The following is a 13,697-nucleotide window of genomic DNA, read 5'->3' as shown; positions in this document are numbered from 1 at the left end:
AATTTGAAAAGCTAATACCTCCAATAGAGAATTCTATTAGGTGAGAGAATCATCATCACACCCCCAGCTACCATGTACACACTTTCTCTTAAAAGTGAAAAGAGAGAAAGCCACTTTGTGTTATGGAAGTGTCTTGTATGTTTTATAAAAGCCCACAGAAGATTCAGTGGTTGGAAGAGAGGCTGCTGTATTTATAAGACAAATAGGTTCACTGTTACCCCTGAAGAAGCCTGAAGATGTGACTCTCAAGGGTCTTTGTGCCATGGATGAAAATGGAATCATTATTTTTGAACTCCCCCTGCTCACGTCAGTGACTCCCACCTGCAGATAATCTACTGATTGACTATAAGTAGCCAAGAATCACCTTGCAGATTGTAAGCAGGGTAACCAACCAGAGTCAGCCAAGACCAAACTCCTGGTAAGCTTTACTGAGTCTTTTATGTATTTCATTTCCATTTCAGATGATGCAATAGGAGAAAATCTCTTCTTACACTGCTGCAGTGTGTCTGTCTCAGATGTGTGTGTAGGCACCTTTCTTTGTGTGAGGTACCTGAGTTCATTTATTTTCTTTTCCTTTTGGGGGAAAAATTATCATGCATAAATAATTTAGGACTTTTTCTTTTAAGAATTTCTCTTTCTTTGGAGATAGCAATGCAAAATTTCAAAGGTAAAAAAAGCATTTTTACAATTCTAGGTTATATTCATAATTGCTTTGTTCATCACTATATCATGTTCTGATCATCATGGACTCCTTTAAGCTAGTCAATTGGATTTTGGAGACCTCATTTGCATGTGAATTTGGAAAAAGGGGGCTGCAAAATGCAGGCTGCAAAAGGGGGCTGAAATGAGATGCTATTTTTTTCTTCTTTCAACAGTGTTTCATCTTTCTCTTTTGACTTTTGCCCTTCTCTCCTCTCTTTCTTTCTTGTTGACCATTGGTGGGTATATACCCCATCCATCCTTTCATCCAGCTTCATTCCATCATGCCCAAAGCATTCCTGTGGCTGTGTGTTGCCCTGTTGCTGTGTGTGCTACTTGGGCCTGTGCATGGAGCCACACTGAGAAACAAAGAGAAGTGGAAGCCACTCAACAACCCCAGAAACCGAGATCTGGTAAGATGTGCACTGCTGCAGGGGGAAACTGGCACCTCTCTGGATTGACACACACAGCACTCTGCTAGAGCACAGTGGAGAGAGATTACAAAGGACTAAGACAATTCTCCATCAGAAGCTGATGAGGGTTTTGCTTTCCTAGTGGCTGGTGTCCTATTGTTCCTGTGGCCAGCTGACATTTGTTTCTGTAAGAAGAATCAAATCTATCTTTGGAAATGAGCTTATACACACATAGCACATTACATTTGTAAATGATCTTATCTGCACTTTCACTTTATTGCTTTTATTTCTAATACATGTACAAAATCAAATGTTTTTTGTACAACTTAGATTAAACTGGTAATAAAACAGATTCCCAGGGCCTCCCTGGTGGCACAAGGGGTTAAGCACCACACTATGAAGCAATCTGCAGCCTCTGCAGCAAGAGTTCGATCCCTGGCCGGCCAGGGAGATACCCACATGGCTCCGCAGACCTCTCCTGTCTCACCTACTGTTCCCCTCAGCAGTGTATTTCAATCAGTCTCCCTGTTCTGCTCCCCACTCTGTCTCTGGTGAATCCTCTGGCCTGTACCCCAGCTCTTGTATGCATAAATAAATAAATCTTTAAAAAAAAAAAACCAACAGATTCCCAGCCAACCAACATTTGCAAAATACACTTGCAAAAACTGAAAGTGGGCCTGCATTCTTATTAATGTATTAGGCAATATTTTCAACATTAAGTTATCTAGGAAATATAATTCAAAATATAAGTAAAAATTCTCTCTTAAATATATACCAACTAGAAGAAACATGCTATGTCAAAACATAGTTTTCCTAAAGAAAATTATATGAAAAATAGCAATGTAGGATTAGGATAATCTGGTAACACTTTGCACAGCTTCCATGTATTCATTTTCTGGAGGTAAGCTGAAAACAAAACATGTCTAAAAGGAAGACACTGAAGAAAATAATGACTGAGAGCTCTCTGTCAGTGAGAGGGGAGATCTCCCAAGATCAGATCATGAGGAGTTCAATTTAATCTCTGACTCTGGCTCTCAGAGATGGCTTTCAATGAACCCTTGGACACTGGTGCTGTGTAATAATTAATGTTCCTCTTTTAATTTCCACCAACAGTGGTGAATTACCTTCAACAAAGTAGGGTCCAAGATAGTGGAGGGGGACGGGAGAAGTAGCCAAAGCTTGTACTTTTGGATTTTCTACATTAGCCTTTAGATCAGTTGAAGGGGGAAATACTCATTGTCAATTATTTTGATGTTTATATATGGCATTGAACTTTTTTTTTCTCTCTTCAGTTTTTCAGAATCCTTCAGGAATATTTTAAGGGAAGAGGTCTTGATCTTGGCAGGTTTCCAAGTACTTTCTCCATGAATGAGAATCCCAGGCCTCTCTCTTTACAATCAGAACTTATTGCTTCTGCATTTACAGATTATGAAGAACAGAAAAATTCCTTTCCCAGTTACCTCAAAGGCTAAATGTTCCTTCTGCACACAGGTAAAACAATGTTCTCTTTATTCTCAGGATTCATTAAGACTTACAACTTACTCATAAGGAGATTTGGAAATAATTTATTTGAAAAATGATTTTATTTTCTTATGGACATAAGTCCTTGGTTAAGATGGTTCTCATCAATAATAAAGTTTGGATATGGTTCAAATATTTATTGTCTGATTATAAAATAAAATGACATGATTTTTTAGCATAGTTTTACATTAACATAGGATTATCACTTTTCATAGGATTATTAAATATAGGCAACACCATTTACAGATATCTTTTTAAAACCAGGCCATATGCTAACTTATGTGAAAAAATCACATACAAAGAAATATATTGACTTGTACAGTTGGATTAAAAGGAGTGTGAAAGTTAAAAGAACAATTCTTTTTGGGAGAAAGTATGAAGCATATATTTGAGTTTGAATTTCTTCACCTAGAGAAAAAAGGTAGAATAGTAATAAAATGGCATTTTTCTCATAGAAAAAAGTTAGAAATTTATGTTTAAGATTTGAATGTTGTTATTTGTCAGCATTCCTATAAAAAATGTCTACCATTTAGAAAAGAATAGGTATGAAGCATGCCAAGAAAATGAATTATTAATATTGTCTAACAGATTTTTGTTCAATTGAATAGTAAAAGTAACTGAATCATAAATAAATCTCTTCCTATGAAATTGAGAGGAAGCATAACATCATTGTACTTCATTGTATTTGTGAAAAGATTTTGATTATTCTTTTAAAGTGGTAATGTTTTTTAAAAAATGGTTGTTATGCCTAACAGAAGATGAAATTTACCAAGTGGCATGTGCATTTGAAAGCTGTCCTACAATGAGAAAATAAAATAGAATTTTAAAAAATATGTCAGTGAAGAGTTTCCTTAACTGTTTTTACACTTAAACCCGAGGCTAGCAAAAGCTAAAATAAATAGTTATTAGTAGTACTGTACCTAGTTTAATATGAGACATGATTGCATACAAGTTGCTTGTAAGCTTCAGTTTCATCTATGAAATGCAGTTACTAATCTCTAACTCATAGACTGTATCAGAGAAATATCAGAAATACATAGTTTTGTGTGAGCATAGAATGAGGTAATGGTTAAGGGTAGAAAGCTGAGAAAGTACTCAGTTGATAGTATTGTAATATAATGGGAATTATTCAACTTTAGGAAAGAAATAAAACTGCTGATTTGGAGAATATTTCATAATTACGAGCTCTCCTGTCCTGATGTCTCTGATTAGAAAATGAAGACACAAAGAGTTTTGTTGAAATATGTTGATCTTTGGGTCTTTATTTTGCTTTTTGTCTTCATTTTCTGTTTAATTATAGTATTTTCTTGTTCTTTCAGGTATCTGGCTATTTTAAAACAACAGATGAAGCTTCTCATTAGAAAAAATCAATCATGGTCATGGCTAACCTTTTCTCCCTCCACCTTTGTCAATTTGCAATGATTTTATTCACCATTTCCAAATTTACATATAAATAGCTTTATCTTTGGGACATAGGTGATTTATGTGCATGTTTTTGGAGCACTTTTTCTACTCTATAACCATAAATAGTGACCTAGAATATGGCATGTATTTGTAAGAGCTACAAAAACACCACACTGTCAAAGGAGATGATGATTTTCTCAATTACATGTTTCCTTTAAGTTTATTTTTAAACTTGTTTATGTTGTTATCAATCATAATTTTTATTCTAAAGGAATCTTGCTCCTTTTCACTGTAATTCATTATATTCAATAGAGATTTCAGTTTAAATCAAACAAGATGTATTCCCATTTTCACCATAAGATACTGGAAAGACTTCACAGCCTTAGTTTCATAAGAAGGGAGAGTAAGTGATAACTATCCACAATGAAGTGGGAAGCAAAAAAACATGGCATCCTAGAAGTTACTGGGGTCTCTGGGAGATGTTCTTTACTACTAGTCAGAGGTGGACATTGTGGTATACCAAGTATCCCACCCACAACCCCCTCAAGAAAGGAGAGTAGAGACGAATGGATTGCTGCTCTTTTATAGCCAACCCTCCCGCCTACCCCCAACTTTAGCTTTGGCTGAATTATTCTGATTCTCATATTCTTGTTTGGAATAGGCACTTTTCCTGTGTTTTTCTGGAGAGCTGTTTCATTTCCCTGTGATTTTTGCCAAAGGAATGTTGCAGTAGAATGCAAACATTGGTGTGGTGTCCATGTGCCACTAGTCTGTACATTCCAAATTAGTTTTCTGTGAATACTGACAATGAATAACAAAAATAAAACACGCAATGACAGATTCTACATCTGTTTTAATGTGTTCTATTGTAATTATTTCTATGTGTGTGTGTGTTTTCCCTGGAGGGCTATTAGGTCTTTGTGAGCAGAGATGATATCTATGCCATTTTTATTTCTCTAGCACCTAGCACAATGCCTAGCAAGTGTTCAATTAAGTGCTTGTTGAGCTGAAGTAAATGTGTACCATTCTGCTATTATTTTATACAGTAATGGAAACTTTCTAATGTCAAGATTTTGTTAAACCATTCATTTTTTTAAAGATTTATTTATTTGTACATACAAGTACTGCAGTACAGGCCAGAGTTTTGGGGGGTGAGAGGTTTCACCAGAGACAGAGTGGGGAACAGAACAGGCAAATGGACCGAAATACATTGCTGAGGGGAGCAGCGGGCGAGTCAGGAGAGGTCTGCTGCGCCATGTGGGTCACCTCCCTGGCCAGGGATTGAACTTGTGCTGTAGTGGCTGCAGTGAGCTTCATAGGTTGTGTCTTAACCCCTTGTGCCACCAGGGAGGCCCCCTTTAAACCATTTAAAAGATTAAAGTTATTATTGATGAGCTGTTCCTCAAAAAATATAGCCCATTCTGAGAAGTGGTAGAGTATAGGGAGTGTTTCACTGCTATCCATTTCCATTCAAGTGCCAGAGACTGCTTTTCCCTTTCAACACCCCCACTCTGAATGTGAACGCCTCCACAAAGGGAATAGATGGAATTCCAAGCAATTTAATTCATAAAAGTTTTGAACACAAATCATTAGGTTACAGTGGAGGGTTCACAGATTCAGCAGGTAGTGCTGTTCTCAAGATGGTTACCGCTGGTGTGTCTAGAATAGGATAGGCAGAGAAATATAATCCAAGGTTAAAAAATAAACCAGGGAGTTGTTGGAGTTGAAAAACAGTTCCACCCAGGGAAGGCAGTATATCATACAATTTCAAGCATGGGATTTGGAGTCAGAAATATCAGGGTTCAAACCCTGGCTCTACAACACTAGTCCCCCTAATCCATACTTACTCATTTGCAGGTTTCTGGTACCTACAGTGAATGGTGGACCAAAAATATTATGTGCAATAAGATATTTTGAGTGACCACATTAACAGTTTTGTTGTAGTATATTGTTATAATTGTTCTGATTTATTGTTACTGTTCCTAACTTATAAACTTAATCACAGGAAAAAACATAGTGTATAAAGGGTTTGGTACTATCTGTCTTCTCCGGCATCTGGTGGTGGTCTTGCAAGGTGTGGGCCCTGCAGACAAAGTGCCAGTGTCTGTTATACTTGCTAGATATTTGCATTCGGAATAACAACATCCGCTTTGTCTCAACATCCACAAGGATTGTTGAAAAATGTATGTTACATGCACAACACTGAGCTGTAGTAAATTGGCAACAGTGTAGAGGGAGCCCGAGGAAAGTGGATGTGAGAATTTGTGCAAGAAGGGAAAATTGATGGTGCCGTTAACTGGAGGGGATGAAATTCAGAGCTAAATTAGGGGAGGACTCTAGCTTTCAACAACAACAAAGAAGTGGAAATTAAAATAAGCACACGCCAGACCCAAAAGTTAAATTAAGAAAAAAACAAAACAAAACAAAACAAAAGAACCATTAGAGTGAAAAAACAGACTAAATTTCTAGGGAGGAAAAAAAGATTCAGAAAAGGAAACGGATTGGGGTAAATGATCTAATGAACGAAAAATTCTTCAAAGCACATCTTTTTCAAGTCCTTAATAAGCAGAATCCCTCCACCCTTTGCTGGGTCCCGCGGGCGCGGGGAGGGTGGGTCGCGGGAGGGTGGGTCGCGGGAGGGGCGGGGGGAGGAGCCGGGCCTGGCGCGTCCCCGGAACCCAAGTGTAGCAGCTGCGGTGCAGGCCGAGCCGGTTTCGCGAGGACTCTGGGTCGCGTCTAGGAGGAACTGCGTTTCCGCTTCTGCATTCCGCTTTTCGGAGCTGAGCGTCCTAACCCCGCAGACATGTCGGGGTTCAGCCCGGAGCTCATCGACTACCTGGAAGGGAGAATCTCCTTTGAGGAGTTCGAAAGGAGGCGAGAAGAGAGAAAGGCTCACGAGAAGAAAGTGAGGAGATACTAGACCCGGATGCTTCTCCCTGTCTTGTTGCCCTAATACGTTTAGGCAGGTGGGAGGGACCCAAATGACCCCTTTCGCTGTTTGGGGGCGGGCCGAGAACTCCCAGCTGTTTCGCCCCATTCTTAACCAAAACTCTGGTTCTCACTCTTCATCTCTGTGCTTAGCTCCTTTTAATAACCTCCCCTCCCCCCCCCCCCAAGCATCTGCATCGGTGGTAACCTTGTTTTTCTTTTGCCAAACAGTAAAATTTTACTTAAGGAAGGATAGTTTTAATGCAGGTTGGTTAAATTTGTAGTTGGGAGTAGAGTTTGAAATTCGAGTATCTACTAGCTAATCTTAGCTTTTCCATTAAGGCCTTTTGTGACCTTGGATGGGCAACTGTCCTGTCTTCTCAGTTTTTCTGTTTCTGAATAGAGATCTGAGCTCCCGTTTTTGAGAAGTCTCCCAGTAATGCGATACAGCTTTCTTGTTTGATAACAAGATCTTCACTCATATTTTTTCAAACTTTTGAAGAAATACCTAACATATCTCTTACTTATTTGAAGTTAAAGGGAAAGTAAAAAAAATTACACCTTTTGAAATAAGCTAGATTCTTTCCTAATTCATGTATGCTCAATCTTTTTTCACTGAAAAGGTTTGGACACAATGTACAGATTAATGGAATCATCAAATTTTGTTTTTTAATTATTTTTTGCAAATGACTGACTGAAAGATGAGATCTAGATCCTCCGAAATGCTCTGACAGTTATCACATTTAGATTTCACCTACTGTATATGTGTGCAGAGCTCAAGTTTTATAGAAACAAAAAATGATGCAAATGTCCCATTCCCAGTTGGACAGTGCTATGTCTGCTTTAGCTTTAGGAATCATTAATTCATATTCAATCACAGACTCTTCAAGAAAAAGGAAAGTTGGCAGTTGAAGAAAATCCAAATGACTCTGAAATACCATCATCATCAGGAATTGACTCTACCAAATTCCAGGATAAAGATGTCAATGAAGGTATGTTAGGATCATTTGCAACCAGCATTCGATATTAAGAATACCTAATAATTGAATGAAACATTTTTTTCATTGCAGTGGCATTCTGTTGTTTATTACCTGATTTATCAGGAGCATGATGCTTGGTACATCATTCTCAATAAATTTCTTGAGTTAATGAATGTGAGGATAGTTTTGGGGGAGATTTTTGTGAGAAAGTTTCAAATTAATGGTGCTATTCGAGAGCTTTTTAAGTGTCATTTAAAAAAACTGAACTCTCAGTTGTTTACTAATTCCAGACTGTACTCCCTCAAATTGTAGAAATTACTCTTCTATGTAAAGTGGCTTCTGAACCACTCCTTTAGTTTTAAAGGATAAGATAGAAATGTCAGAGTGAAAGGACAGTTGATCTATTCCTTATCTCTGCATGTCTAGATTTTGAATTTAGTTAGTGCACCAGTGCGTAAACTCATGGGATCCTAATTGATGCACTCACATGCAAATTTATTAATTTCTGGTAATTATATACCTTTTTAGTGATCAGAATACTGATAATTGTTCCTGGCATCCATTTACTGCTGTCATATTACTTGGGATGCTGAACTATCCATTAGAATGTAGCTTGGTGTATAAGATTTGACTGAAGTTGAAATTAAACTCTCTTGTCCTAAGGGGTAGAAGTAGAGGCAGATTCTTTACTTTTTAAGTTACTAATCCTTTGCACAGAGAACACATTTATAGCATGAACAGAAAAGAAATAGACTTTATTACTACCTCCTTGGTCCAAGTGGGAAAGAAAGGGCAAAAAGGAGAAAAAAAAGGCAAAGTTCTTACTTTGCCAGGCAATTTGGGTAGAAAAGGGGGCCAAAGTTCTAATAACCTGTGGGTTCTTCCTTATCTGCTCTTCATCATAAGGTCTTTGAGATGCAACTGCAGTAGCAAGCATCACTTACTTGCCAGTACTGTTGCCTAACCTGCCCCTAAGAGGTGGACATCAGGCGCTTCCTAAAAAAAAGTGTGTGTGTGGGTGCAAGGGGAGGGTGTTAATTGAATTCAGTTGTAGCTCATTATGAGCTAGAATAAATGGCTTTGAGACAGATTTCTTCTTTGTTTTGTTTTTGGGAGTGTTCATTTGTCTGTATTTTACTTACAAGTTTGAGGTTGCTGGGGTAGAAATTTATATTCTGGGCTTTCCTGGTGGTGCAAGGGGTTAAGTCTCAGCACTATGAAGCAATCCGCAGCCACTGTAGCATGAGTTCGATCCCTGGCCAGGGAGCTACCCACATGGCTGTCTCACCTGCTATTCCCCTCAGCAGTGTATTTCAGGCAGTCTCCTTGTTCTGCTCCCCACTCTGTCTCTGGTGAATCCTCTCACCCCCCCACCTCTGGCCTGTACTCCAGCTCTTGTATGCATAAATAAATAAATCTTTTTTTTTAATTTATGTTCCAAAAATATGTATTTTTCTTTTGATTACTTGGATGTTTGAAAGCTGCTTTATTTTTTCAATTTCATGGTGTCTTTCTTAGGAGAAACTTCAGATGGAGTCAGTAAGTCAGTTCACAAGGTCTTTGCTTCCATGCTTGGAGAGAATGAAGATGATGAGGAAGAAGAAGAGGAGGAGGAGGATGAGGAGGAAGAAACACCTGAGCAGCCCACTGCAGGCGATGTGTTTGTATTAGAGATGGTTCTCAATCGTGAAACCAAGAAAATGATGAAAGTAAATTATTTCTTATTTTGGTATTCATAGACAGATGTGAGAAAATGACGTAGTAACTGAAAAAAGAAATCTTTAAATTATATTCAGAAAACAATTCAAACTGTATGAAAGGAAATGTGAGAAAGCTATTGTCACTAATTTCTCATCTTTCATTTTAGAGATTTATTAGCTGTAAACCTTAGTCATTACATGTATCAAAATATAGTATAGTTTTTCTGTTAAAAGGTTCCATTTTAAACCAAATAGAAAACCCAGAAATAAATCCACAGATTTATGGTCAACTAATCTTTGACAAAGGAGCACAGAATATGCACTGGAGCAAAGAAAGTTTGTTCAATAAATGGTGCTGGGAAAACTGGGTCTCTACATACAAAAGAATGAAACTTGACTACTACCTCACACCATGCCCAAAAACCAACTCAAAATGGATTAAAGAACTAGACATAAGACCTGAAACCATAAAATATATAGAAGGAAATATAGGCGAAACACTACATGACATATACCTCAAAGACATCTTTACAGACATATCACCCAAAGCAGTGATAGTGAAGGCAAAGATAAACAGCTGAGACTACATCAAATTAAAGAGGTTCTGCACAGCAAAAGAGACAATAACCAAAACAAAGAGAAACCCCACCAACTGGGAGAAAATTTTTGCACACAATAATGATAAAGGACTGAGCACAAAAATCTACAAAGAGCTGATGAGACTCAACAAAAACAAAGAAAATAATCCAGTCAAAAAAGGGCAGAATAGCTAAAAAGAAACTTCTCCAAAGAGGAAATGCAAATGGCCAACAGGCATATGAAAAAATGTTCAACAACATTTGTAATCAGGGAAATGCAAATCAAAACTACAATGAGATACAATCTCACACCAGAGAGAATGGCACATATGAAAAAAACTAGCAACAACAAATGTTGGTGAGGATGTGGAGAAAAAGGAACTCTTCTGCACTGCTGGTGGGAGTGCAAACTGGTCCAACCACTATGGAAAGCTGTGTGGAGATTCCTCAATCTGCTCAACATGGAGCTTCCATATGATCCAGCAATTCCTCTCCTAGGTATTTCCCCAAAGGAACAGAAACATTAATTCAAAAGGGCACCTGCACCCTTATTTTTATAGCAGCACTATTTACAATAGCTAAGCTTTGGAAACAACTCAAATGCCCAAAAATAGATGACTGGATCAAGAAGATGTGGTGTGTATACACAATGGAATATTACTCAGCAATCAAAAAAGATAAACTCATGCAATTTGCAGCAACATGGATGGACCTGGAAGGGATCATGCTCAGCAAAATAAGCCAGAAAGAAAAAGAAATACCAAATGGTCTCACTCATAGCAGGAATTTAGAAAACCTAAATAAGAGACCAGGAAAAAGAATAACTATAATAAAGAAAAAAATCAAAATCAACAAGCAACTATAAACCAGAGGCAAAGTATGGGGAGTGGGGAGGAGGTATTGGGGTCAAAATTAGGGGGGGGGGTGCAATTGTATGGGGAATATAAAAAAAATCTAAAAAAAAGTAAATTTAGTTTGTGTTTAAATAGAAATTTAGCACTTTCAAATAAATATGTTTAGTACTTAAAAAAAAGGTTCCATTTTATAATGACATTTTTAAACTAAATTCTTTCTGGGTCTTTGGTAAATTATATCATAATAAGCCTAGTGGCATAGAAATCCATTTTGCAGCATCCACTTCTCCATTTGTTGTTATTTGAATTAGTAATTTAATAATTTCTTACCACTTTGGATATTGCTTTCTCTCTATATTTTACTGTTTTAGCATGCTTCAGACTTTCTACTGTAGGAAGTTTTTTTTTTTCCCCCGAGATACTCTGTTTTGGAAACTATCATAGAATAATTTCTTTCTTCCCTGCAGTTGAATATTAGACTTTCTTGAAATATAAACTTTAATGTTAATGATCGTTAGAATTACAGCCATTTAGTCCAGTTCTGAATTTATAAAATTGATAAGTTTTTAAGAAAAATTTCAGGTCTGTATTGATTAATATGGTAGGAATTAAAATTTAAGACATTACTGTATTTAAATCAAAATGTCGTTTTTGTTCTGTACAGGAGAAAAGGCCTCGGAGTAAACTTCCCAGAGCTCTCAGAGGCCTCATGGGTGAAGCCAACATTCGCTTTGCTCGAGGAGAACATGAGGAGGCAATATTGATGTGCATGGAAATCATAAGACAAGGTATGTTCTGTGGGATTATTGATAATATTTACTAGTCTGACTTTTCAAACAAATGGAGGCTCACTTCACTATACTTTTTTGGGCTTCCAGAGGTGGTTATATAAAAGTGATTCCCACTTTTTATATTGAGCAGGAATTATTATAAGAAAAAAATTACATTAATGAAGTATTAATGAAGTATTAATATTTATTGAACTCACATACTTATTTTTTTGTTTTTTTTTAATGTTTTATTTTAGGGGTTTTAGACTTTTGTAGTGTTAGTTTTTTTAAATATGTCAAAGACATATTGTTAGAACCACTTGAAGAATGTTGTTTTTTTCCTTCCATTTTACAAATCAGGTAATGCTAGGTATCTTCATCTACCTTTGTGAAAGACACATATTATATACCATTCATCTTCCATTAAACTACAGATCTTGGACAGAGTGAAGGATATCCCAGAGTAACTTTTTGACTAAATACTTATATTTCCTATTTTACTTTCTTGATGCATTGCATCGTGTAGTTGCAATAGTGTGAACTTTTTCATTTATCTTTTCAACATTTTGGCATTTCCTTTCATTTAGAATAGGGTAATTTTAGAATTCTTATTATAAATTTCCTGGGCTAGTCACTAATTTGAGGTTACTGCTTTTTCATTTTTTAATCCCAGCAGAAATAAGATTAACCAGACTTTCCCTTTCCTTCAGGATATTTTGATTGGTTCCTACTTCCCAATACTTGTTTCTTCAGTTTATAAAAATTATTTATTTTTGACAATTACCTTTGATTTTAACCTATCATAATCTTACAGCCCCATTTTAAAAATGTTATTTCAGAAATGCAGATTAACCATTCACTTCAATATATCCTGGGTTTAGGTGTTGCTTAAGTGCCCTTGATCCATTCATTCTGTACTCCTGGGTGTGGAAGCCTGCTGAGTTATGAAGATTCAACCTCATGATGTGACTGAAGCTCATTGAGATGAACTTGCTGAGTTATTGAGCCATGTTTAGCTTAGCAAAGGGGTATTTTTATAAGGGGGTGCTTGATAGTAAGGATTTTTCATGAAATAAACTTTATTTAGAGAAAAGAATGGATTAAAAATGTCAAAAAATATGTGAAACTAAAGTAAAGCAAATTTAAATTTAGTATTCTAAATAAGTTTGTATAATTCCACTAGAGTTATTTAAAGAGTTTAAGTTTGAACCATGGGATTGACATCAGCTCAAGCCTCTTCCCTCAGTCAATGAAATTTGTTTTTTAATTTGGTTTAGCTCCTCTGGCTAATGAGCCATTCTCTACTCTTGCTGTGATATATGAGGACCAAGGTGACATGGAGAAATCACTGCAGTTCGATTTGATTAGTGCACATTTAAATCCCAGTGATACTGATAAATGGGTCAGATTGGCAGAAACATCTCTGGAACAAGACAATATTAAGCAGGCTATTTTTTGCTACACGAAAGGTAATTAAAATATTTTTCTCATAATGTTTGATAAAATGTTACACAGTATGGATATTTGATAATTGTACTTGCTGGGAGGATGTGAATTGAAATTTATGTTATACCTGGGGTAAGTATTGGTCTCTCTGTTTTCATGTTTATCAGCAACTTTATTTATATCTTCAGTTTATGCAGCATAGAAGTTGGAAGAATAGCAGAAACTTTAGTTTCCTACCAAGATTAGAGTTGGTTATAAGATTTTCCTTAAAGGTTTACAATCAGATTAGAGCGACCAAGTAAAGATTAGTATGGAGATTCAGAATATATCTTGTCTTGGGTCAAACTTAGTTGAGAGTTGCTGTGAAGGTAGATTTATTTCAGAATAACCTTTTTGGTTCCACT

The 13,697-nt window shown here is 36.6% G+C and overlaps 2 protein-coding genes across 2 annotated transcripts in view; both read left to right on the top strand.

Moving 5' to 3' along the window:
* Positions 1-983: 983 nt before the first annotated feature.
* On the top strand, positions 984-2,584 carry LOC311185465 (uncharacterized protein C2orf66; the record flags this gene model as incomplete). Its single annotated transcript, XM_084256090.1, has 2 exons — positions 984-1,112; positions 2,405-2,584. The coding sequence occupies 2 exons, from the start codon at positions 984-986 to the stop codon at positions 2,582-2,584; spliced, it is 309 nt and encodes a 102-aa protein (XP_084112216.1).
* Positions 2,585-6,840: 4,256 nt separating this feature from the next.
* GTF3C3 (general transcription factor IIIC subunit 3) overlaps positions 6,841-13,697 on the top strand; it is a gene marked incomplete at both ends in the record, with an annotated part of 33,208 nt that continues 26,351 nt past the window's right edge. The window contains 5 exons of the mRNA XM_084248615.1: positions 6,841-6,942; positions 7,846-7,957; positions 9,464-9,654; positions 11,742-11,865; positions 13,125-13,316. Coding sequence (XP_084104741.1) covers positions 6,841-6,942; positions 7,846-7,957; positions 9,464-9,654; positions 11,742-11,865; positions 13,125-13,316 — 721 coding nt within the window. The remainder of the gene's footprint in view (positions 6,943-7,845; positions 7,958-9,463; positions 9,655-11,741; positions 11,866-13,124; positions 13,317-13,697) is intronic.

Source organism: Talpa europaea, assembly GCF_964194135.1.
Source record: "Talpa europaea genome assembly, chromosome: 1".
Classification (NCBI taxonomy): Eukaryota; Metazoa; Chordata; class Mammalia; order Eulipotyphla; family Talpidae; genus Talpa; species Talpa europaea.
The sequence above is the reverse complement of the archived record's forward strand: the minus strand, read 5'-3'. Positions and strand labels throughout refer to the sequence as shown.